The sequence below is a fragment of the Mauremys reevesii genome, linkage group 2, assembly GCF_016161935.1.
Source record: "Mauremys reevesii isolate NIE-2019 linkage group 2, ASM1616193v1, whole genome shotgun sequence".
In the NCBI taxonomy this organism is placed as follows: Eukaryota; Metazoa; Chordata; order Testudines; family Geoemydidae; genus Mauremys; species Mauremys reevesii.
This window is the reverse complement of record NC_052624.1, coordinates 38,806,799-38,834,143: the sequence shown is the minus strand read 5'-3', so window position 1 is coordinate 38,834,143 and position 27,345 is coordinate 38,806,799. Positions and strand designations below refer to the sequence as shown.

The window sequence follows — 27,345 nt, the reverse complement described above, 5'->3', positions numbered from 1 at the left end:
ATCCTCTGCTTTGCCAGAGTTTCATTTGTCTCTCTTCCCCCAGAGAACTTATGATTTAGATGATAAATGTCCATTCTGGTCTTATGGCTATGAATCTATCTGTTAACCGTTTGGCTGTGCCAATCGCAGAAACTGATATACTGTATATCTTTAATACTGGAGCTTTATGCCGCAATAACTCAGCTGAAAACCCCCGATATTCATTAGGTGATCTTATCCACTATTTGCAAATGTCTGTGTATATAAGATTATTGTTACTCATCTTATATTGTATAAATATCTTTCATCCAAGGATCTTAAATGTTCTTCATAACACTAATGAGTTAAGCCTCACGCCATCCCTATAAAGTAGGGAAGACTAATAGATTTTAATGCCAGAAGGGACCATTATGATAATCTAGTCTGACCTCCTGCATAATACAGGCTAGTAATTTCCCCCAGTAATTCCTGTATCTTTGTCAAGCATCATTATCCTTCTTTTACAGATGAAGAAACTGAGGATGTCAGTTTCCAAAGGTCACAAAGCAAATCTATGGCAGAAGTAGGCAGACAGCTGTGGTCATGTGAATCCCAGTCCCTTGTTTACAACTTCTATTGCATGCTTCCTCTCAATCTGTCCTAGTACTACTTACTAGAGCTGGGGAAAATAGTTCAGATAAAAGAAGAATTCACCTATATCTTCACTTCAAATTGGCACCTAATTTGAAGGGTTTTCCCCCAGCTTCAAAAATGTGTGTGGGTTATGTGTACGTATGTATGTCACAGTGTGTTGATTTTCTGAATTTCTTACATTTGCTGGTTCTGATGCCAGAAACGAAAAGCACTTAAAAAAACAAAAAAACCCATGAGACGTGCTCTTGCTGCATTTCTGACCAGAGTGGAGGAGATTTGATAAGAGCTTTGGATAGTTCATATATAGAATGGAGAAGTATAAAAATGTTGGAACTGATATGAACCCAACCACTAAACATTTTTGAGCTTCCTTCACCACTAATGTTAATTTCTCTCCCTAACACATACATTAATTGATCTATGTTTAGAAAATGTATGTAACCGAGAACACTCGTCTTAGCATAACAAATCTCTCCATCAGCATCCTGGGGCTGCTTGGTGTGATCTGACATCCCACACTGATGCTCTCTCACGTATACACTTGGATTGCACACCTTAAAGGGTCTTTTGGTTTTCTCTTACTTTGAGTTTTTTTCAACTTCCTTCTCCCGTCTAATCTCCATGTCCTATGTCTCCTATTCTTCCTGGACGTTCTTGCTGGTTCAGACATTCCTATGCATATCTTGTGGGAAGATCCCATGTTTATTCCCCCCCGACACCACCACACACTGTTCTTCACAACTTCTTGTCAACTGCTGGAAATGGGCCATTCTGATTACCACTATAAGGTGTTTTTTTTTCTCTCTCCTGCTGGTAATAGCTCACCTTAACTGATCACTCTCCTTAGAGTGTGTATGGTAACACCCATTGTTTCATGTTCTGTGTGTGTGTGTGTGTGTATGTATATAAATATATATATGTGTGTGTGTATATATATGTGTGTGTGTGTATATATATGTGTGTGTGTGTATATATATGTGTGTATATATATATATATATATATAGCTTCCCACTGTATTTTCCACTGCATGCATCCGATAAAGTGGGCTGTAGCCCACGAACACTTATGCTCAAAATAAATTTGTTAGTCTCTAAGGTGCCACAAGTACTCCTGTTCTTTTTGGAACTTTTGTGCTGCAATGGTTTATCTTTGGAGTATGTAATGTAGTTGTAGCTGTATTGTTCCCGGAATGTTAGAGAAAAGTGGGTCCAATAAAAGATATTTCCTCGCCCACCTTGTCTATCTTTGGAGTGTTGTTCATAAAAAGGAACTTGAAATTCTTAATTGTATGTGTAATAGTCTCATGGTACAGACTGGTACTGGTTTCCTAAGAAAATAAAGTGAATCTTATTATAATTTCCACTTTCAGTAGTTAGAGGGTTCCTATAGAAAATTCAGCTGTAGTCCTTTTAAAAGATAGGAATTCATGATCTGTGCAAATCCTGTAAGTCAGATAGAAGAATTCTGTAGCGCAGAATTGTAAGTAAATTGACTTATCTCCCCTCTACATAGGTTACATATACATTTCAGGAGGGCATGGCTTTTTTAATAATCCATGGTGCCCTAGCAATATTTACACCACCACAATGTTTTTGTTCAATAAAGACCCGGTGTTTGGCTGGATTAGAGCAACCCCAATCCACTACTGCCTTGAGCTGGCAGGCTTTATAGTACCATATAATGTTTGGAACAGCTAGCCATCCCGAATGAAGTATCTGCATTTACTCTGGGTCTTTTCTCAGTCCCTATAAATTCTAACATTTTCTGTATTCCTGCTAAAGTTTTATCTGGGATGATTCTAGGATTTTGAAACAAGAGAGACCTTTGGCCAAATATTCATTTTGACTGTGGCTTTTTGTCACATGTGTGGTCTTTGCTGCTCATGGTTCAGTGCCACTGGACTGGAGCACAAGCTAATTCATGCTGATTGAGTCCATGTGATAACATGACACCCTAGCAAATAAGGATCTCTCCCTGTCTATTGCAGCCCTGCCTAAGGTGTACTTCACACGTTTCCACCCTCCTCCTGTTTAACAGGAAACTTTCACCTGCTCTTCCCCTAAAGCAACAAACACACACGCCCTATTTCTCTCCATTCCCACACTCGTAGGCCTGGTTCTCTGTAACAGGAGAGAATAGCGGTGAGGCACTAGCCTAAGTGTTGAGAAACCAGTATTCAAGTCCCTGCTCTGCCACAGACTTCCTGTGTGATTTTGGGCAAGTCATTTAGTCTCTCTGTGCCTCAGTTTCCCAACAGTACCCAAGACAGAAAGACAGAGCAGTTTCTGGCAGATGAATGGAATGGATAAATGATTATTTATTCATTCCTATATTCTCCATTCTGCAAAAATAATGGGTGGGGAAAGTTGTACTCTGAATCATCAGATATGCAGCTAGAGGGCTACAGATAGGGCCCCAGGTTTGTTTCAAGCAGCCCTGTCCTGAAGGCAAAATTTGGCCCAATGACTGTGCAGGTTTGTCTAGACAGTACATTAATGCACACCAGCTAGGGTGTAAATTCTAATGTGCACCAGTGTGTCATGTGCTAACTGGCCTGTGTAGACCTTGCTGGCACACACAAAATATTCCCTTGTGCATGTTAATGTAGTATGTTTGAAATGGGACTACATCAATGCTCAGTAGGGTACTTTTAGTGTTTACATCTGTGAGCAACTTTGCTCATCCTTGAGCCCACCCCAGGATTTTAGCAGAATGGAGAATATAAGAATGAATGACTCCATGTGGACAAACCGTAACTAGTGAATAGATCCAGTGATCCTGCTGTCTACCCTGCAGAAGGTCAGATTCAGGAGGAAGTCATCACCCCTCTAGGAAAGCCTAGAATGACATACAGACAAAATTAGTACCATAGAGATTTAGGATACCTGAAAATACAGCAGGAGTTTGTGGCCTAGCAAGTTGAGTATTTTAGATATTCAGCCCCTTCTGTCCCACTATAACAGGGTAGACACATATATGATAGAATTCATCATCTTTCCTTTCAACCATTGGACCTTCAGTAACAAAAATGTATAAAATTGAAATGCTAACCTGCATTATAATGGAAGGAGAAGATCTGTGGTTTTATATTTGCACATTGTTGCAATGTCAAGAAGAAACTTTTAAAAGTTAAAAATAAAAGTGTAGAAGGAGAGTAGGAATATAGTTATAATACAAGTTGTTTTGGCTTACAAATATTGTTTAAAATAAGTCAGTGTATGCAATGTACTAATAGGTGCCAATCTTGTACTTGTGTGTGGTACACATTTGTATGCACACACATACATGGACAAGATGAGGGCTTTATTCTTGATTCAGCAAGATAAATAAGCACTCAAGATAAATAAGCATGTGCCTAACTTTATGCACGTTAATAGTCCCATTGAAGTCGCATGCTTAAATTCCTTGCTAATACAGAGCTTTGTGTGCAGAGAGGTGCTGTAGGTGTAGAATTTGATATCCAGAGTGTGAAAAACCTGCTCTGCACGATATAGCCTCAATTTTGCACATTGGTGGCTATTTAAAAAAAAAAAAGAAAGAAAGAGGGGGAAAAAAAAAAGCTAGCACTTAAACAAGATAGTGCAGGAGGTGAAGGATTTATTATGCTGGTTCAGGGACTGCAATCTCAGGTTAGCAGAAGAAATTTGAAAAATGAACTCTTGCATGCAGGGCCGGCTCCAGGCACCAGCTTAGCAAGCAGGTGCTTGGGGTGGCCTCTCTGGAGAGGGGCAACATCTCCAGGTATTCGGCGGCAATTCCGTGGAGGGTCCCTCGCTCCGGCTTGGAGCGAAGGACCTCCTGCTGAATTGCCGCAGATCGCGATCGCGGCTTTTTTTGGCTGCTTGGGGTGGCAAAACCCCTGGAGCCAGCCCTGCTTGCATGTGCAAATTACACACAAAATTGTACACCTAACTTGTATAAAAAAAAATATCAGATCTTTATTGTCTGCATCTTACAAAGTCCAGCAGTCTCAATTCTTTTTTATTATTGTTGCTTTGCTTTGCTCTGCAATAATCAGGAATGAACAGACACACAAAATAGATTATTTTCATAAATAACTCCATTATTTTTAACAATAAATCCTAAAATATCTTCAATTTTTCATATGTAACTCATATAACAGTGGGATTTTTAAAACTGAATAATGTCAGCAATGTAGGTATCTCTAAACCTAAAATGCTTGTTACTATACAATTGTTATCTTCAGAATTCCAGGCTCCTCTTCTGGTACTCTTAAGAATATTGTGTAGGTGCTGAATGTCCATTAAAATGATTTAAAGAAGACACATACTGGTATTTTTTTAAATAAAGAAATATCCATTTCCTATTAGAGGGGAAAAATGCCATTTTAATTCAGCAAGATCAAACAGAATGAATGAGTCAGCAGCAGAAAGGCAGGCTACAATCCATCTTAACACCTTTTTATCAGTCCCTGAGGAAATGTTCAGCTATCATTATTTTTTTTATATTTTTGGCATGTTTAATGTGAAAAACTTTAATGTGAGAGTTTAGATCTTCCCAAAAGGTATAATGGATAATAGTGATAAAATCATAATGACTTGGTCTGCATATCTCTACTGCATATCTGTAAGAAGATCAGGGATGTCATTAAGGGAAATTCTATGGCTGGAACGTAACATTTCCTTTAGGTTTTGTGCATGGAAAAAGGCAAAAAATATGTAGAACTTTAAAGATATATCCTGCAATTGGATACACCCCAGTGCCCATGCACATCTAATTGAAGGATATAGCCCTGAACATCTATTATTTTTCATCTTTTATTGATTATTTCAGGTTAAATTATGAGCTAGTCTCTTCAATCTTCAGATATGGGTTCAAATCCTCTTTGGCTCATGGGAAGAAATGAGTTTGGTAGTCTTATTCTAGTCACTAGTGGATAGGGTTCCACATCAATCAGTCAATTCACTAATCAGTTGTGCTGCTGGTCTGGAATGAGCTTCACTGGCAGATCTGTGCTGTAAGTTTGCAAAACACCTGCTCTCTGAATACCTGGCTCCAGACATTACTCTGAGTGCTTGATTCCTGTCATCAGGGAGTGAAAGTCATTACCATCTGTCGGTTGTTGTGTAGCTTACGTTATATGAAATGAACCAGCTATTTCAGTCCAGTTCATAGTCGACATCATAAAAATTACCACTACCATAAATGACACCTTTGTTGCAAGCAGTCTCAGCAGAAAGGCCAATGAGTTGAACAGATATAAGGGGGCAGATCCTCACCTGGTGTAAATTGTCATAGTTCAACTGAAGTTAATGGAGCTATGACAATTTACGGCAGATGAGAATCTGTTCCAAAGACTTTACCTTCTGACCCCTACATGTGGAAGGGAGTGGTGGGGAAGCCTGTACTGCAAATGTCCTTAGCTTTGGATTTATTGTTTTTTGACTAACTTAATTTTTTTCCCGGTCCTTCAGCAAACTGGCACTTTTCATAATTGCTAAGCTTAGTTAGTTATTATTTTTTTTCTTTTTTAAATAAAGGAAAGCAACCTTAGGTACCTCTACAAAATGGCCAAGGCTGAATTTACTGGATGTTTCATTCAAAGTCATGAAGAATGTCTTGTTTATGATTTAGTAATTGGGACTTAATTGAAAATATTACTATATGAATTGGCTTTTAATATCCTCAGTTGAACATTCAGGGTAGGTTGTAAATATTGGGCTATGTCTGCCATTTATTAAAAAAATAATTGACTTCTGAACTGTAATTTCTATTTGCTCATGAAATGTCCATTTGAACAATTCCTTCTTCCCACCCAGGTTTCTCCTTAGCTGGTATTAAGATATTCAAGTCTTCTGTGAAAAGCTATTTCAGTTTTAAATAATTCATGATAAATGTGATTTTCTAGCAGTGATAGATGACTGGTCATTTATCTATTATATGTCATGGTGTTTTATTTTCCAAAATAGAATTTTAATAGGCATTCAATCAATTAAAATGCATCTGGAAATCATTGCAGATTAAATGTTAAGGGCAGGATGCTCAATTCTCTTAAGAGATTGTTAACTCAAGAAGCTATGTCTTGATGTTGGTAATCTTCCCAATTAATCTGTTCTCTAGTCTTGTATCTGATAAAGGTTATGTTGAAGTGACTTTAATAATAATTGAAGTCTTACCTTGACTCTGCTGGTACAGTTTTAGGCACTAGTATGGTGAGGGAAATGCACTGGATTCATTTGTCAATTATCTTTGGTGGGTGAGAGACAATAGTCAAGTATAAATGATGAGTCTTTAAGATATATCAGCTGCTTTTGCTGTTTGCTCATGAGTTGTCTATAGGCTTGATATGGCTGCATATTCTGGCAATGATGGGTGTGCCGCTCTTGGGTGGCTCTATTCCTTTCTTGTTGGCATGGTCCACTGGGTAGTTTTGGGTGATAGAAAGTAGTGAATGGTTGGAGTGCCACAGAGTTCTGTTCCTGTTTATGTATGGGAGGCTGTTGGGAGAGAGAGTGAGGTTGCAGAGGAACATGGTCTCCAGTATGTGGATGACATTCAGTTCTATATGTCATGTGGCATTGGACCCAACTAGTGTGACTGAATGCTTTACCCAACTTCTTGAAACACAGTTGAGGAGGAGAACTGAAATAGTGGGGTGACAGTCTGAGATATTAAACATTTAGAGAAATGTCTGTAAAATTCCTTTTAATGAATGGGATGGGGACGCCAAAGGGAACTCATGCTATTGCACAGGGGATGATATGTAATTTTCATTAGTAACTACAATAATACTTTGATACAACACCTTTCATCCAGAAGCATCACAAAAGGCTGTATATGTCACATAAAGGCATCCCATCACCCTTCCCTGAAATGCAGCCTGTAGCCACAGCTGGGGTGGAACATCACAAGCACTTAACAGCACTATTCATAACTATTAACAGTATTTGTCACTTCATTCTTTTACCCGTTTTAAGATGGTAGACCCCAAACTTTTGATTGTGAGGAAACTTTTGTCTAACTTATCAAACTTTCAAGGCCCAAATTTCTCCTGCACATTCTGATGACCTTCTTCCAAATTTTTCATCAAAATGATTTAGCATCATAGCTCATTATACAGTTTAAAAATACAGACAGGAGTGTGCTCTCCCAAATTAATCATCCTTTATGACATCCTAACTGTCCAGTCAATGGCAGCTGCATCTCAAGTTACATCAGTCAGAAAAGTAATAAAGGTTTATTGTCACACTTGAAATATTGTTGCATATAACCGTTACATTCACTTTAAACTTTTGAATGTAATGAAAATATGAAAGAAGTCTGACCACACTTGTAAATAAAAAAAAAATTGCTGCTGATGGTAGCAGATATATAAATGTAAATAACTGAATTCTGCTTTGGAACTGAAAATGAGACGATGTAAAGTCTTGACAATCAGGTCCTGTTCTTCAGTTGCATCCTGAGGTATGTTTACACTGCAATTAAAAACCTGTGGCTGGCCTGTGCTCGCAGGGCTTGGACTACAGGGCTATTTAACTGTGGTGTAGAAGTTTGGGGCGGGGCTGGAGCCCTGGCTCTAGGACCTTGCTAGGTGGGAGGGTCCCAGAACCCCTTAGCCTGAGCTCCGCAAGTTTGAGTCAACTTGCACAGGCCATCCACGGGTGTCTAACTGTAGACAGTCCTGAGTTGCACTGGGCCCTCTTAGGGCAAGGGTATGTACAAAGGTAAGGAATTTCTCTTTGGTCCTGGTCTTCAATTTCACTTAAGCTACTTTGCAACCTGGGTCCAAAGTAGTCCTAAAGGTGTCTTAACTAGTAACGGGCGGAGGGGGGGGGTCATAACAGTACAGGTAGAGTCTAGAGTGACTTAGCATCAGCATAGTGACTTGCATGCCATCCGCCACATGGAAATTGGCATAGTTGAGGGAAAGGAGGGTGTGATGCTTCCCGATGGCTCCGCAATCCCAAGCTGCCATAATACCCTGTGAAAATGTGAATGCCTTTTAAGAGAACCAGATTAGCGTCACTCTAACCACAGTAAATTAGTAAATGGATAATCACCTGAGGCAAAGGTAGCAGGATAAAACAAAAACCTCAAGAGAAGTTCAAGTTAGCTTGGACAAATCTGGAAAGGGTATCCAAAGTCAGAGTTGGCTGCTAAGTCTTTTTGGGGCTATGGTCTTTTGTGATATTATTTATGCTAACTGTTGTTGTTTTTTTAGTTTCTCTTCCCATAGTGGAGAGCAGGGGTGTTGGAACAATTTGTATAATGTGGGTGCTGAGAGCCATTGAACCAAATGGTAAACCCAGGGCTGGTCTACACTAAGGGGAAAATCGATATAAGATATGCAACTTCAGCTACGTGAATAAACAGCTGAAATCGTATCTATATATATCACTTCACTACCCTCCCTCACGGCGATCGATCCGGTCCCTCTCCATGTCGTCGATCCCGCCTCCCATCATGTCGACGCCACCCACCGCGTGGGTGGTGGTGACAGAACGACAGGGAGCTCGAGGGGATCGATATATGTGTTGTGATGAGATATCGATCATGAGACGATCGCGATCGACGCGGGCAGTGGGGCGGGTAGAGTGGGCCCAGTCTATGATGGAAACCACTTCAAGCACCCCCAGTACCGCTATGTCCAGCACCTATGGTGGAGCAGACTAATACATTTTAAAAAATCACACTGAGCGATTGGGGCACCCTTATCTTCATAAGCTGATGCAGAACTTGGTATGCTCCTTGGGGCTATAGAACAGCCTCAGGACTTCTCTAACTGACACTGGGAGATCAGACCAATGAATAGCCAGCCTAGGATCCAGGGAGGACAAAGGTGGCTTAAATCCCTGCATCCCAGCTGGACTTGCACCAGTTGGGTTTTACCAGTGTTAGTGAGAGGAGCCTCACAGGTGCTCTAATTCAGTGGCTCTCAATCTTTCCAGACTACTGTACCCCTTTCAGGAGTCTGATTTGTCTTGCGTACCCCCAAATTACACCTCACTTAATAACTACTTGTCTGACATACAAAGGTCACAGCACACTATTATTGAATAAGTGCTTACTTTCTCATTTTTACCATATAATTATAAAATAAATCAATTGGAATATAAATATTGTACATTTGAGGAAAAATTGGAAAGAGTCCAGTGGAGGGCAACAAAAATGATTAGGGGGCTAGAGCACATGATTTATGAGGAGAGGCTGAGGGAACTGGGATTGTTTAGTCTGCAGAAGAGAAGAATGAGGGAGGATTTGATAGCTGCTTTCAACTACCTGAAAGGGGGTTCCAAAGAGGATGGATCTAGACTGTTCTCAGTGGTAGAAGATGACAGAACAAGGAGTAATAGTCTCAAATTGCAGAGGGGGAGGTTTAGGTTGGACATTAGGAAAAACTTTTTCACTAGTAGGGTGGTGAAGCACTGGAATGGGTTACGTAGGGAGGTGGTGGAATCTCCTTCCTTAGAGGTTTTTAAGGTCAGGCTTGACAAAGCCCTGGCTGGGATGATTTAGTTGGGTTTGGTCCTGCTTTGAGCAGGGGGTTGGACTAGATGACCTCCTGAGGTCCCTTCGAACCCTGAGATTCTATGATTCTATGATTCAGGGTGATCCTGCCATGGCCAATTAGCCAGGTAGCATGCAAACATCCCTAAGAGTGCAAAGTAAAAGTAAGCCATAGCACAGTTGAGTATCTGAACTAAAGAGAAGTCATGTTCTATTGGCTAGTATTTTTTAAGTGGCTGTGAGAATTTATTACATTCCACATTAATGAACTAGTGTGTTTAGATTGGGCTTCATACCCTCTCATTTAATTGTTTTGGATGTTGAGATTAAAGGGCATTACAGAAACTGGCTAAATAACAGCACCTATATGAAGTATTTTTAATCTCTTACAAATTTTACATGCCTTTTTATAGTGGTATAACATAAAAATAATTTGAAATCAAGACTTTTAACTAATAATTATTCCTTAATATTCCATACTGATTTTAAGAAAGACAAAATGGCCTTAAATATTACTTGTTTAACTTGAAAAGTGGCTACTGTACATAGGCACTACTTTTGTTCCTGATTTCATTCCAGGTACCGGTACATGGCTACAGAAATGCCAAACATTTTTATGGGACACATTTTTGCAGAGATGATACAGTTTATTTGTCATATATAAGACAGGCTAATTTATTTTATTTTAAATCAAAACTGATGTGTATATAATTCTATTCCAGAGATATCCAGTAAAGGGGAGAGGTTGTTTAACATTATATGAAAGTCCTTGAAATAGGTAAACATTTTGTGGGGAAAGGAGCACCATTTCTTTTCTGTACAAAGCCCAAGCTAGTTCCTCTCTCACACCTAGGCAAGTGACACTATCTGATGAAAAGAGACAAGATAATGCTGATTAACATGTAACCCGAGGGGTAAAAGTAAACAGGAGAGGGAAGTGACTTTTTCATCATAAAATAAGAACTATTTTTTCAGAAAGCTATTAAGACAATCATTGGGAAGCAGAACACCCGGCAATAACTTCAGAAGGGAGGGAAGGACAGGACAGAGTGCACAGCACTGAATTATGTTAACACGCATAACCAAACTTGTAGGCAAAGCTAGTTTAAGACAGCAGAAGTTGACACTGATTCTTTTAATTTTTTTTCAGATTATCGATACACTCCCCATTTCATACAATTCAATATGTAAGCTTTAGCTTCCATCCTAATTCTTCCAGATGTACTGATTTTGTACAATTCTGAAACTACATGTATGCTTTCTCCAATACAATTTTATAGCACAAGGTGGTACTACAGTGAGTCCTTGTTCACAATTATGTCCTTGAAGGCTATAATGTCTTTTGAAGGGGCGGCTTGGGCAGAAGGGGCAGGGCGTGCCGCCCATGCACACATGAGTCCAAAATGTTATAGGAAGTACTGTATAGGTGACTTACAAAAACAAACATCTTGTTACTAAGGTCTCCATCCTGCAACTGGATCCACCACTGCAGAGTCCTGTGCCCAGCGAAGCCTCATTGGGGGTCTTGGGGGCCATGATTATATGGATTAAGTGGTTGGAAATCTTTGCAGAGGGCTCATGGAGGGACAGCAACTAATGTTCCCATCTATATGGGAACGGTACACTAAAAATATGTAGGTTCTTATCTGTATTTCAAAAATTATCTATAGGTTGGAATAGGAGCATGCTCCTTGGTTGTGGGTGTTATGGTCACAGCATATACACCGAGGAGAAGATAAAACAGAATTTCTAGAAGGTTGCAGCGTTTCTCTACTTTATTTCTTAGAATTCAGAATGATAACCCACAAGCTGCTCCCTAAAGCAGAGAGGCTCAACTCCTCCCACCTTACTCTGGGCTGACTGGCTGGTTGCAAACTGACTGCTGCTAGACCCAAATTGGAGGCTTCCCTACAGAGCCCCTAGCATGCAAGCAGGACCAGGAAATTCCTGAGAACATAAAATAATAGATTGTAATTTTAACAGTTGTCAAAACAGCACAATGGTGACATTTTTCTTTCCTAAACTCCTGCAAAGGACTCAACATTTTGATTACTTAGGCTTTATGTATGTTTCTAGTACTAGAGCTATAGGGAAGTGGAGCAGAAATCTCTTCCAATTTAGCTTCAACATATTTCAGTGAGTATTTACTGTAATGAAACCTCCCTGTAAGCTGTATCTCTTTAGAATACAGCCTTTTATTCCATTGGTTGTCCGTTCCTCCTCTTTCAGGTTATGGATAAGGTGGGGGAATAGACTGTAGGGAGAATCCCTGACTTCCAGTATTTCTATATCTGCTCCCTTACTGAGAATAAAGCCTTCCTGGGCTGCACCACCATTGCCCTGTCCCATCCCCCACATATGAACACCACTACTGACATTATCCCAAACACCAGGAGTGAAAGAAAGCCATGACACTGTTCTTACGGTTAAAAGGAGATGGTTTGTCGCCAGCCAATCTTGCTAGTGAAACTCCATTTACAGTGATCTTGGGTGGGGTGGGGTGTGGGTGATGGGGATGGAGCAGACAGAGGTAGGGCGAGGAGGCCTCCAGCTTAGTTTGGGAGGATTCCAGCATGTCTCTTGGCTTTAGTAGGCTTTCATATTGTAAACCATAATGTAACACTTATTATCTGTCTGATCAATAAAACATATTCTAAGGAATCCCTTAATGAGCATTTGTCATCTCCATTTTAAATCAGTAAGATATTTACATAATGGAATTCAATTGACTTGTTTTCACACTGACACAAGAAATAGGGTTGTTTTAACAACTCAAATCCTTTAAATTTGGGGGGGATTTTAATAAAGAACCAGAAAAATGATAAATAAAATGGGAACTTTTTATTACAAGTCCTCATTTTGCATCTTCATATTTCATGCATCATCTATCCTTTCAGCATTTATATGAATCACAGAACTAAAATATATAAAATATTTAAATCCAGCTAAAAGAAACTTCTTGAAAATGTCTTGGCTCAATTTCATGGAAAAAATGAATGTTTGCTTCTAGAAAGTCAGGAGAAATAAAAATGGTACACTAAAAATATGTAGGTTCTTATCTGTATTTCAAAAATTACAGCCTACATGTATTGTCTTGAAAACAATCATGGATATTTTAAAATGAGGTGCTACATTAATATCTTTGTTATATATTTATGCTGAACAAATTATTAAATAGTTGTGATTCTCTGGTAGACAGGAGGAAAATATTAGAGGCAGGGCTGGAAACACAATGTATTATTACGGCTGTCTGACAGTTCCCATTATAAGACCAGGTTTTCTGTTGCTTATAAATTTACCAAACTTTAACTGTTCAGGCTGAAATTTTCCATCTCTGTATTAGGCCTTTTTTTAAAAAAATCAGCCAAAATGGTTCAGCCATTTCTGAGAATAAAATTAGGGAAATATATGTTGTTTTGTCCATATTAAAAAAAATGCTAGTGTCCTTTTTATTTATTTATTTTAATTTTTTGAAGAGCTCTTTTGGAAAATGGACTTAAAATTTGGCAGGGGGTTGTTTTTTGTGTCAGAGAGATAACTTTCCCTGTCTTGAAAATCCACTCAAATTTGGTAAAGTAATAAGCCTTTGAAAATTGAAGTTCTCACATGCTCAGTAGAGACTTAGATTTTAGCAGCTAAATTCCTGGAAGATACCATTCACACCAGGCATGCTCTAGCCTGAGACTGAGCAGGACTTCCTCTGCAATCACATCTCTGGGCTGCTGCTGCAGGCTGTGTTGGGACCAGGCACTTGAACTGAGAGCAGGGTCTCTTCGGTGCTCCCAGTGATCCTGCCCCTGCTGGGCCCAGGCAATACTTTGCATTGACAGAGGGAAATGGACAAGATGACTGTATTGTTCAAGGCCTTTTTCTACTGATAAAGTCTTGAGGTGAATATGTGAATTATAGCACATGTTAGAGATGGAAGGGCAGATTAATGTTTTGTATTTCCTTCCTTAGGTTTTGTTCTTATTTCCATCAGTCTTTCTCATCTTCTGTTGAACACTATATATTCTCATTATAAGGACATCCCTTGTGCTGCTTAGTATTTTATTGCAATGTTACCTAGTCAAAATCTATGATGCTCTAGTGGTTTGGGTCAGCTCTCTCAATTTAGTTTACCAAGGAGCCGTTTGTGCAGGGCTTTGTTTGTCTCTCTAGCTGTTAGAAGGCTGCAAAATTTGCAGCAGCACATTTGGAAATTGACCTTTTTTTGGGGGGTGGGGGTGGGAATGAGTAAGAAACATGTTAAATGTCAAGGCTATAACTGCAACTGGGTACTTTACACACTTGTTTCATGTACCATATGGTATTTTAATGGATCAATATTGGTGGTGATCTATGGCAAATGTTAGGGCCAATGCTATTACAGGACCTGATTCTGCAAGGTGTTCTGCTTTAAACATCCATTGACTTCAAAGAGAGTTGAGGGTGCTCAGCACCTCACAAGATCAGGTCGATTGTGCTGGATATGAAAGTATGAAATCAGCATAACTCATCATATCAATTGTAATACCACACATTACCAACATATAAAGGTACATTAATTTTCAGTGTAGTGTTTATACCATGTCATGCACTAGTTTATATATTGGATTTAACTCCACTTCAAATTGATTCTATTAGCTCTTATTAGCAATTGGGGAGGAAATTTGCCCAGGGTCCATTTCAACCCAATGTATTTATAGCTTAGTGTTTTACATTTGTAATCTAACAATTGAATTAGTTCCATTTAACTGGGAGGAGATGGAGGGCAATTATTGCCTTCCACATAAATATAAAGAAGCCTGTCAATACTCATTAAATATAGATCAAGTCAAGGGTTACGGCAACTGCTTGTTTTTTTCATTAACGTAGTTCAGTTTGAATTTGGCAATTAGAATTTGGAGAAATCATATAATCATATGCATAATGCATTTCTGGGATATCGACCTCAACTCCTACTTCTCATTTCAGTAACTGTGAAATTTGGGATATATAATTTATTTTGGTGGGGTTTTATTTTTTTAGCTACAAGATAAAATTGTTCCTGTGTAAGCACACTTGGAAGGTTAGCAATATTAAAGTTCATGATGTATATAAAAATTGAATAAGCATAGAGCCAAATGGGATTGTGTATTAAAGGGATATACACTGCTGCTATGATACTTTGCAAACTCATGGCATTGTAGCTTTAGCATTCAAGGGTCATATTATATTTAAGGAAATTTTCAGTCCTTAGAAGCTATAACCACATTTCCCCTTGGGGAAGAATTTTCCCAGCAAGGAAACTGTGCTGCCAGCAGAGGCCTAATATTGTTTTCAGACGATGAAGCTAATGTTACAGGTTTATGTTCCTATTTAACTTGTTGGCAGTACCTGGATCCATAAAAATTTAATGAGAATGACTAATAACGTGATGCATTATATTATAAATAGATTACTTTGCATCTTGTAACATGAAAAATAGGTATAATATGCATTTCCTCCTACCCTCCAGACTCATGTCAAAGCCTGTTTGAATCTTCAAGTGTGGGATCTCTTGACAATAGGACTTTTATATGCAAAAAAGTTGCACCAGTTTAAGTTAACGTGTGATTTTTAAACCGATTCAGTTAAGCCAGTGGAAAAAGCTTCATGGACACTCTCAATTTGTTTTAAAGCAGGCTTATTTGAATTTAGTTTAAGTGAATTAGGAATTGATTAAAGCTAAGCCTGATTTTAAACCAAAATAATAGTGTACACACAGCACTTTTACACTGGTTTAACTAAATCAGTTTAAAACCTGTGACCCAAGTACCCCTTAATGGCAACTGGCAAGGGGGTTACGGGAATATCTTGATTCTGATATGTACATTCTGGTTTACTAAAGAAAAACATATGAGGTATTAAATGAGAGCCAGGTCACACTGGTCCTTAGTAACTATACGTATATTTCACAACAATATTATGTAAGAAGTTATGTGTATGTATACTAAAAATGTTGTTAAAGTCTGTATCAACGCATTAGTCACCAGCAGAGGTGAAAAACAGGCTTTCCTCCAAACCAGAGGTAAGAAATGTTTCTCTCAGTTGGAATGTAAATTAATCATTGGAAGCTAACACAGTGAATACCTTATTTACACACAAAGTCTAATATTAATGACGAAATGTGAAGTCAACAAGAAAAACAAACCATGGGTGATTATCCTGTCTGAGTATTGACAATGAACTTTGGGGCTATATGTGGGAGGCCAAGAAGACTCCCCCTCACTCTGAACCAAATGTAAATAAATTGGCAGTGGGTTTACATTCATGAAGATGGTCTCTCAGCCAACCTTGGTTGAAAACACTGAAAAAAGACTTTGAGTGAGATAAATTTTTTTAGACAGGAGCTAACCTGATAGTTACGTTTAATCTCTGGAAAGCATGTTATGGTTTTTATTGATATGTAACCATTTGTTTCCCCATATCCTTACTCACTATCTCCTGAATCTCTAACCTTTGATGTATCCTTATTCATAGGGAAAACAAGAATATATCTCAGTGCTACGTGTTAAGCAAAGTGCTGGTCCTGAGCTGAATCGTACAAGCTGGTCCTTTGGGGCCAACAGGCCTGATATTTCTGTGAATGCCAGGGTCAGAGGCTGAATACCTCAAGAGAATGCTTCAAAGGGACTTGGGGTGCACCTATTTGTTAACTTGCAAAGGAAGGGGCTGACAGAGCCACTCAAGCTCTCTCCTCTGGACTAACAGGCTGGTGGTGTTAGGGAGCTGACACTCAACTAAGCACAAGCAAGAATCTCTCACACTGATGGCAGGGGGTTAACAAGGTGACTCAGAGCCCTGGGTACTCAGAGAACCATCACAAAACCACTTTCAGTTAAACAATGTAACTTTTTCAGGTGTTTTTCTTGGTTCACTTGCTCTGTTCACACAGCTTGTTCGTATCTTTGCTTCTGGTTTCAAGGCAAAATATTTCTGTTTCCTTCAAGGAATCTTCTTTCACCCCCTCTCCTTCTGGCTCCCCATTTATTTCATGTGCAGGACTTCAATCTCTTTCTAATACCCCTGGAAAGGAGTATGTTATCCACTTCAAGGGTATACCTACGCAACAACTGGGAGTGTGGGCAGACATACATGCACTAGCTCTGTTTGAGCTAGCACCTAAAAATAGCAGCGTGACTGTTGTGGCACAGGTGGTGGTGGCTTGGGCTACCAGCCCGAGTACCTACCCAGGAGGCAGGAGGGATAGTAGCTAGCTCAAGCTGCTGCCCATGCCGCCATGGGCACACTGCTATTTTTCAGTGCTAGCTCGAGCACAGCTAGTGTATACATGTTTACCCATGCTGGGAATTACACCTCCCAGCTGCTGAGTAGACATATCCTAAGGGACTGGCTGGAACCTATGGCAAGGACAGCCTGGAGTGTAATCAAGGAGGCCCTACCCTGCTCTAGGACAGGGCAATTTAAACAGGAGCAGAAAGCTGGGACAGAAAGAGAGGGGAGTAGAAGCCATCCTGGCTTCAGCGGGTGGTGGTTTCTCTCCCAGGCTGTGGGAGTTTAGCCTAACCTGACCCACACTTGTTTTGTGACCTTTAAGTTAGGGAGCTCGGAACCAGGGTCCTGAGATGAGGACCTTCTGAGCTGCTTGTTGTAATTGCTCCTGCCCTGAAACCTTATGAAATGGGGATATGCTATTTTGTTACATATGTTGGTTTCTCATTGCTCTGTGCTGTTAAAGTGAACCCACTGCTGCCCCAATTGGGGAAAATTAAGGCAGGGCCACACCGGGGCACGTGAGGATGGTCCATTCTTTATACCTCCTTTCATCCCCATTTTCCAGGCCTCTAGTTCTCTCTTTCTATACCCAGAGATTTTGCAGTGCCGTGCTTTGTCTTTGCTCTTTTGCAGCTCCTTCTTTATAAGGCTTCACTTTCAGAATGACTTTTTCTCTGCGTGTGCACATTCTCAGAGCCGTGGGAAAATGTGCATTCTCTGGGGCTATGCCACATACAGGGATGGCTGAGATTGTAGAGCTGATGGTGAAAAAAATTTCACACCCACAAAAATCTTCAACAAACCCCCCTTTTTTGGGTCAAAAGACTCGTTTGCAATTTTTCAGATTTTCATTATAAAAATAAAAGGCCCAAAGTGCGCACGTGCGCGCACACAAAAAACTGGCAAAAGCCCACATAAAATCCTTTAGGAGGGCATTTTTCACTGCAACTTCTATTTGAACCAAAGACTATTTTTCATCATACTATATAAATTAATGGAAAATGTTCAAGTAGCTCTTCTGAACTGGTTCTGATCAATTATGACCAGTCTCAGATTGCTGCTTCTTGCTGGTTTCTAGCCTAACATGAACCTTCTTTATAAAAGGGATGAGATAAGAAAGAAAAAATGAAAATATGCACAGCCTTCTGCACATGCTTTCCCTGATGTGTACAAGAGTCTTCTTGAGTAGATTGCATTCAGTAGTGGAGGAAGACCACCTGGGGAATATCACCAAAAGATGCAGTTGGCTGCAGGGAGAGAGAGAAGTCCTTCATTTGAGAAAGGTATCTATGAGTTTGAGTGGCAGCCTGCTTTTGGAAATAGTGTGGGAACATCTTTGCTGATCAGAGATGAGGGGAATGGGGGGATGGGGCTACTGAGTGGGGGGAAAAGGAAAGCAGGGATCAGATCAGATACTTTGGGGTGATGGGGCAGGGGGCTGGAAAGCAAAGTAGTATGGATAAGAACCTGAACTTTTTGTGGTGTAGCTGAACGTCTAATCCTTGTGAGAATTTGGCTGCTATTATGCATCAAGAAGGTCTGATACATATTTTAATAAGCCTTCAAGTTCATTCACTGCTATTAAATCACTCAACTATTTACAAAAAAGATAAATAGTACTGCTTGGAGGCATAGTGCTAAAAGAGAACAGAGGGAGAGTGACAAATTGTATGGACCTGGACCAGAGCAACTAGAAACTGCCTTCAGGCAGATTTCAAACCTAATTATAATAATGAATATCTACCCCCAGTGCTAGATTTCCATCATTGCAACAATACAAATTTGCATTTGTACAACTGTTTGCCTTCAGGCAGTGTCTAAGATTTTAGCACTATATTCTGTCCCCCAAGGTTAGATTTCTTACATTTATGAAAATATGGTCCTGACATTCCTCATTGTAGTGATTTGTATCACCAGAAGATAGATAACATTGGCTCTTTTTCTTTGTAGGATTTGTGCCTCTGGATCAAAGTTCTGTAATTATAGTGATATACTGTGTGGTAATTCCAAGGAGGATCTTCATTTTACAATGGTTAGCTGTATGTGGGCTGGCAATTGCATTCTGGCTAGATGTCTGTCTTCATATATAGATATACAGATAGATAGATATAGGAGTAGAACCTTGAACTTTGTTTCTAAGATATTATGCTGAAGAAAATATAACCTCTTTATTTTAGTGGACCTTATTTATTTATTTCCTCAAAAGATTTCAATATTAATTTCACTTCCAGCATATTCTGCAGGAAGTATTGCACCCTAAAAGGACCTTTTCCAAATCAAAAATATACAAATATCTCTGGGCAGAAAAATTTAAATTATTTTCTTTGCTTTAAAACTTTACAGATCATTCAAATAACAAAAGAGAAAAATAATAAATGTTGTGTCTGCAATTATAGTTATCCTCTGTTGGCTTTTCCCAGAACAGTTGGGGGATCAAAAACACATTAAAGAGTTTTCTTGCCTAAATAGTTGGGGAAAATATTTTCCATTTTGTTTTCGGGTATTTTTAGCTCATATTTGCTCACTGCAATTGGAAGTTTGTGAAGGAGAAACCGTGGATAAAGATATCCTTGCTGGGGTTTTGTGATTGTTTTAATTCTGTCACAATAAATGGAATGCCCCCAGAAAAAGGGCGACTATTTCCCTGGCAGGCAGAGCACAGAATAGGTGATGTTTGCTTGCAGGCTAGAGTATGAAGCCATGTATGGTTTTCTTCTGGTGTCACTTCCCCTGGTTCAAATTTGGTGGGTATGTAATAGAGTTTATGTGGTTTCAGGTGGGAATAGACTGACCTGTATTTGAAAGAACCTGAAATCTGCAGAATTAAGTGTTAGTTTTGGGTTTAGGATTGATTTTATACATGATTTCTCTCTGTCTACTGCATGAGGTATGTATTCAGGAGAAGGAGGACATTGTAAGTAAGGAGTTCTGAATTGTTTCAAAGGGTTTCCTTTTGTTATGAGAGTTTCTAGCCGTGGAAGTGCTTCAAGTACCAATGTCTGAAAGTTGTAGATAAATAAGTGTGATTGCAGGGGACAGTGGCACAAACTGTTAGTGTTGCCAACATTCATCTTTTTTATGATATATATTTATCTTAAAGCCCCAATTCCTGGGGGCTTCTCCATGAGAATCTTCCAGCCCTCATGATTGCAGAGAAAATCTTGAAAATGTGACCATTAAAGACTCACAAAACAGAAGGCAAATAACCCCCCCCCTAATTTATTATTTTTTGAAATCGTGGTTTGTTTTTGTTGGTTTGATCTGTTTTTTTAATTAAAGTCAATCTTATGGGTTTAGAACAGCTGAGGTTGGCAATATTAGTGTTACACCTTTCTTGTTTCTTGCTGAAAATTTAGCATGGGAGTTAAGCTCACTTAACATAGTGAGCCTTTTCAGAGGGCGAGTTCCAAAAGTGGGAGGTCATTGAGGGGCAGTGACATGGTTGTTCAACTAGTAACACTATACGTAGGTTGTGATGACAACCATCTTGGGCTCTTGCTTTGTTTTTTTCAATGTTTGTTGAAAACCGGATATGTTATTATGATTACTTATTGTATTCCCCCTCATGGCCACTAATATTCCAACATCCTGGTCTGCTTGGGTTGCCCATTTGGGGAAAAAAATGGCCTGTGAAGTGGTAAAAGATTTTTTCAATGTGAAAATAATTTTGTTGTTTGGCAGAACAAATCCCCCTGGCATTTTGTCATTTAGGATGTCAGGTTATTATGCTGAATTATGTTGAATACATTATACAACTACATGACTCACTTAAATGATGAGTACTTAAGACAGTATGTTGTATGTTACCTGCTGAAAATAGTTCTATCTCCAGTGACAGCACACTATGGCTTAGCAACTGAGATTAAATACTGAGAAGATAAAGAGATAAACCTTCATGTAGAATGTTATAAACCTGTTGGGACACAGCGATCTGAAGACCACCCCTTAGCTATAATCCTGACCATTTGTAAAGCAGTTCAGCTAGGTCTTTATTTCTGACTAGTAAAGAGTTATTAAACTGAGGCCTGCAGGGCACTGCTGTTTGGCCAAGGAGCTGGCTGGTCCTTTACTTCTGGTTCTCCTTGCTTCTAGGTGCTAGATCACATTTAACTCTTCCCGCCCCCGTCCCTTTGCATTAACTTTTTTCCTAGTCTTACGTTTTCATATACACCATTGCATATAAACATCACCACAAAGGTATTACTGGGTTACCAGTGGGAAGGAAGGTGGTCCACACAACAATGAATGTGTATGTAAAAACTTAGAGACAAGGTGGATGAGGTAATATCTTTTATTGAACCAACTCCCGTTGGTGAGAGAGACAAGCTTTCGAGCTTACACAGAGCTCTTTTTCTGAGGTGAGAATACCCCTAACTGGAGCTGAATTATCTGTGCTCTCCAAGTGACTGAACATCTGCCCCACCATCAAACTCGATACCACTATTCTTATGTTAAAACTTTACACAGATTAAAGACAGTCGATTCCTCAATCAGTGCTGTTCTTCAAAGGCTCTAGAGTGTGTAAAGGCAATTTTTGGCTTTGGCTATGAATGACTTGAATTTTATTTTTTAAGCTTGGTGACTTCTGCCAGAGTGAACAGTGATCTATGAGAACAAATCAGCTAGCAACAGCAACGGGGTTAATTGGACTTCTTCTGTTTATAAAGCTGCCATGTGACTAAGGCGACCAAATAAATGTCATGCATAATAAGCAGCCAAAGTGAATAGTATGTGCAACAACCTGTAGGCTCACATTTGTTCAAATGAGCTATCTGGAGAATACCTGTGAATATCCAGTATTTTTGCTCAAATTAGAAATGATTCACAAAGAGAAGGCCAAAATCAAAACAACCCCAAAGTAGTTCAGTTGACATAATTATTTGAGCCCATATACAAGCATGCCTCAGGTTACTGCATGATAGGTGGATACGGTATACAAATTCTCATTCTCCATAGATCAGTCACTTGTCATCGCTTTGATATTAAAATCAATGCTGAATTTATTTGCTACATCTCTACAGTTCATGCATAATGCTCTTCATAAATTACTTATACTTAAACATTGCTGCCAGATTACTTCAAGAAAAGGCACAAAAGGCTTCAAGAATATTGCTAACTGTCTGATTATACTATGTGTGCCTCTGTTGTTTACTTATCTGACATTTTTGCCAGTCATCGGGCAATAATACCAATCAATGAGTTAATGATATACACTTGGCTTGCATAGTAATTCAACAAAACAAGCCTGCTAGTCATAAAAGAAGTGATGCAATTTAGTTACATATTTTCCAAGGAAACACTGATATATGGCTCAAATGTAACTTCCTCACACAGACCATATTTCGTTAGAGTATCAAACTCCTAACACGTGCAACTCTAGAAAATAAAGTTTTAAAGCAACATGTGTAAGCATGGCTTTTTATGAACACTTCTTGGCCAGAACTAGATTGCTGCAATAGTTCTCTTCAAAGTGGAAGCCTGGATGGTAGCATATCCAATGAACAAAGTCAGCTTCTGTTGTTTTTGGTGTCCTCTCACTCTTCTACTTGTTCAGTCATCCACAGGACATGACTTCCGATGTGCCAATGGATCCTCGGTTCCACCAAAGGAAGCGTGCAATTTCAACAACCAGCGCCAAGACAGCAGTGATGAAAAACGTTGTAAGTAGCTCTCGGTGGGCTTCATCAGAAGTTAAGCAAAGTTTTTTGTAGTACAGTTAGATAGCTTTACTTATAAAATAACTAGCAGTGAACAGAAGGGCACAGAATTTCATTTTGGATGAAACTTCATGGAATTGTAGTTCATCTATTTTTTTTTTCTTTTACTCAAATGTTTCCTGCTTAAATTTCAATTTATATCCAAATCTGTATATCTTTAATGGATTTTTCTTATTCCAGGTACGTCACTAGATGAAACTTCCACCCAACCCTGCTTTCCTTTAATTCATAACCGCTTATTATAGTCAAAATGTATTAAATGTTAGCTAGATACAAACTTTCCCCCTGGAATTCAGGTCTGTTCTAAAAATAATTTTGTGAAAGAATTTTGGTAAAAATCTTTGTTGCAGGTCAATGACAGTTCAGTAATAAATGTTTCAGTTTTGTTTCGGTACAAGAATAGTGATCAAAGTAACACAGCTAGAGCTCACACAAAGTACTAAGTGAGCAAACAAATACAACAAAAGTTATGAATTTATAGCTTTGGCTTAATAACTTGAGATGTCATCAATGTTTCTGAATGTGGCTGTGGTCAAGTAGCCCTAAAACAGCCATCCAGATAATCTGAGTCCACTCAAGCTGGCTGCACTTACCTAGCTGAACTGAATTTACAGCTGACATTTACCTTTGCTATAACATTAAGCTACATTGCAACATACACATAACAATGCCCAGCACAAGAGTCCTGTTCCCTGAGAACCCTATTCCTGGAGCACAAGAAGGAGTTTGGATTTCCTGAATTTTGTGATTTTTAACTTAAAAACTTAAATGTCTCTGGTAGAACCTGGAGACTACCTTGTGGCAGTAGCTCCAGAAAACAGATGTTCACGTTAGCAGGTTACAGGCTTAGAAATGTGTATCCTGCAAACATAACCTTTGGTTTGGTTGAGCAGGAAGATAGAAGTGGGTTAAGCATTCTGTATGCAGTATCATGTTACAGTAGACAGGATTATGAATTACCAGGCAGAAAATTAAGTGCACTGAACCCCCTCACAAATGCAGTGCCAAGCATGTATCTTGGCAAGTTTCAACATAATAGCAGTTTGAACACAAGGGATGTTTGTATGTTATGTCCAGCTATACCTGAAAAGCTCAGTTTGAGTATGTAGTATATATGGTCCCTGGCTGTTGTTTCCTCTACAGAAGAATATTTCCTCCAGGCAGATAGGTCACTGAAATACACTCTCTGCTACATTGGCAGAATGTACAAGAAAACATGCCTTTTTGTTAATTTCTATGGCAGTTCTTTACACACTCTTGTTCAGGCCCATTCATAATTGTGCTACAGGAGAATCATTCATGTGAAAGCAGGAGAGGGAATAAGAGACCCCAAAAGACTCTTCTATAAAAATTATATCACCGGAGGCAGGAAACAGATCTAAAAGGGAAACAGACTTGAATTTAAATTAGAGATGGGAGCACCACAAAATTGGAAATCTGGATTTCAAACAGAGTTTGGGAGCATCTGAATATGAGGACAAGTATCAGAGGGGTAGCCGTGTTAGTCTGGATCTGTAAAAGCAACAAAGAATCCTGTGGCACCTTATAGACTAACAGACGTTCTGCAGCATGAGCTTTCGTGGGTGAATACCCACTTCTTCAGATGCAAGTGGTGGAAATTTCCAGGGGCAGGTTTATATATGCAAGCAAGAAGCAAGCTAGAGATAATGAGGTTAGTTCAATCAGGGAGGATGAGGCCCTGTTCTGGCAGTTGAGGTGTGAAAACCAAGGGAGGAGAAACTGGTTCTGTAATTGGCAAGCCATTCACAGTCTTTGTTTAATCCTGAGCTGATGGTGTCAAATTTGCAGATGAACTGGAGCTCAGCAGTTTCTCTTTGAAGTCTGGTTCTGAAGTTTTTTTGCTGCAGGATGGCCACCTTAAGATCTGCTATTGTGTGGCCAGGGAGGTTGAAGTGTTCTCCTACAGGTTTTTGTATATTGCCATTCCTAATATCTGATTTGTGTCCATTTATCCTTTTCCTTAGAGACTGTCCAGTTTGGCCGATGTACATAGCAGAGGGGCATTGCTGGCATATGATGGCATATATTACATTGGTGGACGTGCAGGTGAATGAACCGGTGATGGTGTGGCTGATCTGGTTAGGTCCTGTGATGGTGTTACTGGTGTAGATATGTGGGCAGAGTTGGCATCGAGGTTTGTTGCATGGGTTGGTTCCTGAGCTAGAGTTACTATGGTGCGGTGTGCAGTTACTGGTGAGAATATGCTTCAGGTTGGCAGGTTGTCTGTGGGCGAGGACTGGCCTGCCACCCAAGGCCTGTGAAAGTGTGGGATCATTCTCCAGGATGGGTTGTAGATCCCTGATGATGCGCTGGAGGGTTTTAGCTGGGGACTGTATGTGATGGCCAGTGGAGTCCTGTTGGTTTCTTTCTTGGGTTTGTCTTGTAGTAGGAGGCTTCTGGGTACACGTCTGGCTCTGTTGATCTGTCTCCTTATTTCCTCGTGTGGGTACTGTAGTTTTGAGAATGCTTGGTGGAGATTTTGTAGGTGTTGGTCTCTGTCTGTGGGGTTAGAGCAGATGCGGTTGTACCTCAGTGCTTGGCTGTAGACAATGGATCTTGTGGTGTGCCCGGATGGAAGCTGGAGGCATGAAGGTAGGCATAGCGGTCGGTAGGTTTTCGGTATAGGGTGGTGTTAATGTGTCCATCAATTATTTGCACCGTAGTGTCTAGGACGTGTAGATTGGTCCAGGCTGAGGTTGATGGTGGGGTGGAAGCTGTTGAAATCGTGGTGAAATTTTTCCAGAGTCTCTTTCCCATGGGTCCAGATGATGAAGATGTCATCAATGTAGCGTAGGTAGAGAAGGGGCGTGAGTGGACGGGAGCTGAGGAAGCGTTGTTCCAGGTCAGCCATAAAAATATTGGCATATTGTGGGGCCATGCGGGTGCCCATAGCGGTGCCACTGATCTGGAGATATATATTGTCATCAAATTTGAAATAGTTGTGTCTGAGGATAAAGGCACAGAGCTCAGCAACAAGTTGTGCTGTGGCCTCATCAGGATACTGTTCCTGACAGCTTGTATTCCATCAGCGTGTGGGATGTTGGTGTAGAGAGCCTCTACATCCATGGTGGCCAGGATGGTGTTTTCTGGAAGGTCACCAATGCATTGTAGTTTCCTCAGGAAATCAGTGGTGTCACGGAGATAGCTGGGAGTGCTGGTGGCATAGGGTCTCAGTAGAGAGTCCACATATCCAGACAGTCCTTCAGTGAGAGTTCCAATGCCCGAGATGATGGGGCGTCCAGGATTTCCAGGTTTGTGGATTTTGGGCAGTAGATAGAATAGCCCTGGTCGGGGCTCTAAGGGTATGTTGATTTGTTCCGGTGTTAGTGTAGGGAGTGTCCTGAGTAGATGGTTCAGTTCCTTAGTGTATTCCTCAGTGGGATCTGAGGGCAGTGGCCTGTAGAATTTGGTGTTGGAGAGTTGTCTGGCGGCCTCCTTTTGGTAGTCAGACCTGTTCATGATGACAACAGCACCTCCTTTATCAGCCTCTTTGATTATAATGTCAGGATGGTTTCTGAGGCTGTGGATGGCATTGCGTTCTGCACGACTTAGGTTATGAGGCAAGCGATGTTGTTTTTCCACAATTTCTGCCTGTGCACGTCGGCGGAAGCATTCAATGTATAGGTCCAGACTGTCATTTCGACCCTCAGGAGGAGTCCATGTGGAGTTCTTCTTTTTGTGCTGTTGGTGGGAGGGTAACTGTGTATCAGTGCGCTGTTCAGTGTTGTCCTGAAAGTATTCTTTGAGTCGGAGACGGCGAAAGTAGGCTTCCAGATCGCCGCAGAACTGTATCATGTTGGTGGGGGTGGCAGGGCAAAAAGAGAGTCCCCGAGATAGGACAGACGTTTCTCACCAGTAACTGCACACCGCACCATAGTAACTCTAGCTCAGGAACCAACCCATGCAACAAACCTCGATGCCAACTCTGCCCACATATCTACACCAGTAACACCATCACAGGACCTAACCAGATCAGCCACACCATCACCGGTTCATTCACCTGCACGTCCACCAATGTAATATATGCCATCATATGCCAGCAATGCCCCTCTGCTATGTACATCGGCCAAACTGGACAGTCTCTAAGGAAAAGGATAAATGGACACAAATCAGATATTAGGAATGGCAATATACAAAAACCTGTAGGAGAACACTTCAACCTCCCTGGCCACACAATAGCAGATCTTAAGGTGGCCATCCTGCAGCAAAAAAACTTCAGAACCAGACTTCAAAGAGAAACTGCTGAGCTCCAGTTCATCTGCAAATTTGACACCATCAGCTCAGGAT

General features: G+C 40.1%; 1 protein-coding gene across 1 annotated transcript in view; it reads left to right on the top strand.

Annotated features, from left to right (window-relative positions):
- The window catches only part of MALRD1 (MAM and LDL receptor class A domain containing 1), a 476,497-nt gene that overhangs the window by 49,619 nt on the left and 399,533 nt on the right, over positions 1-27,345 (top strand). The window contains exon 2 of the mRNA XM_039526296.1: positions 22,875-22,980. Within this exon, the coding sequence (XP_039382230.1) occupies positions 22,875-22,980 (106 nt within the window). The remainder of the gene's footprint in view (positions 1-22,874; positions 22,981-27,345) is intronic.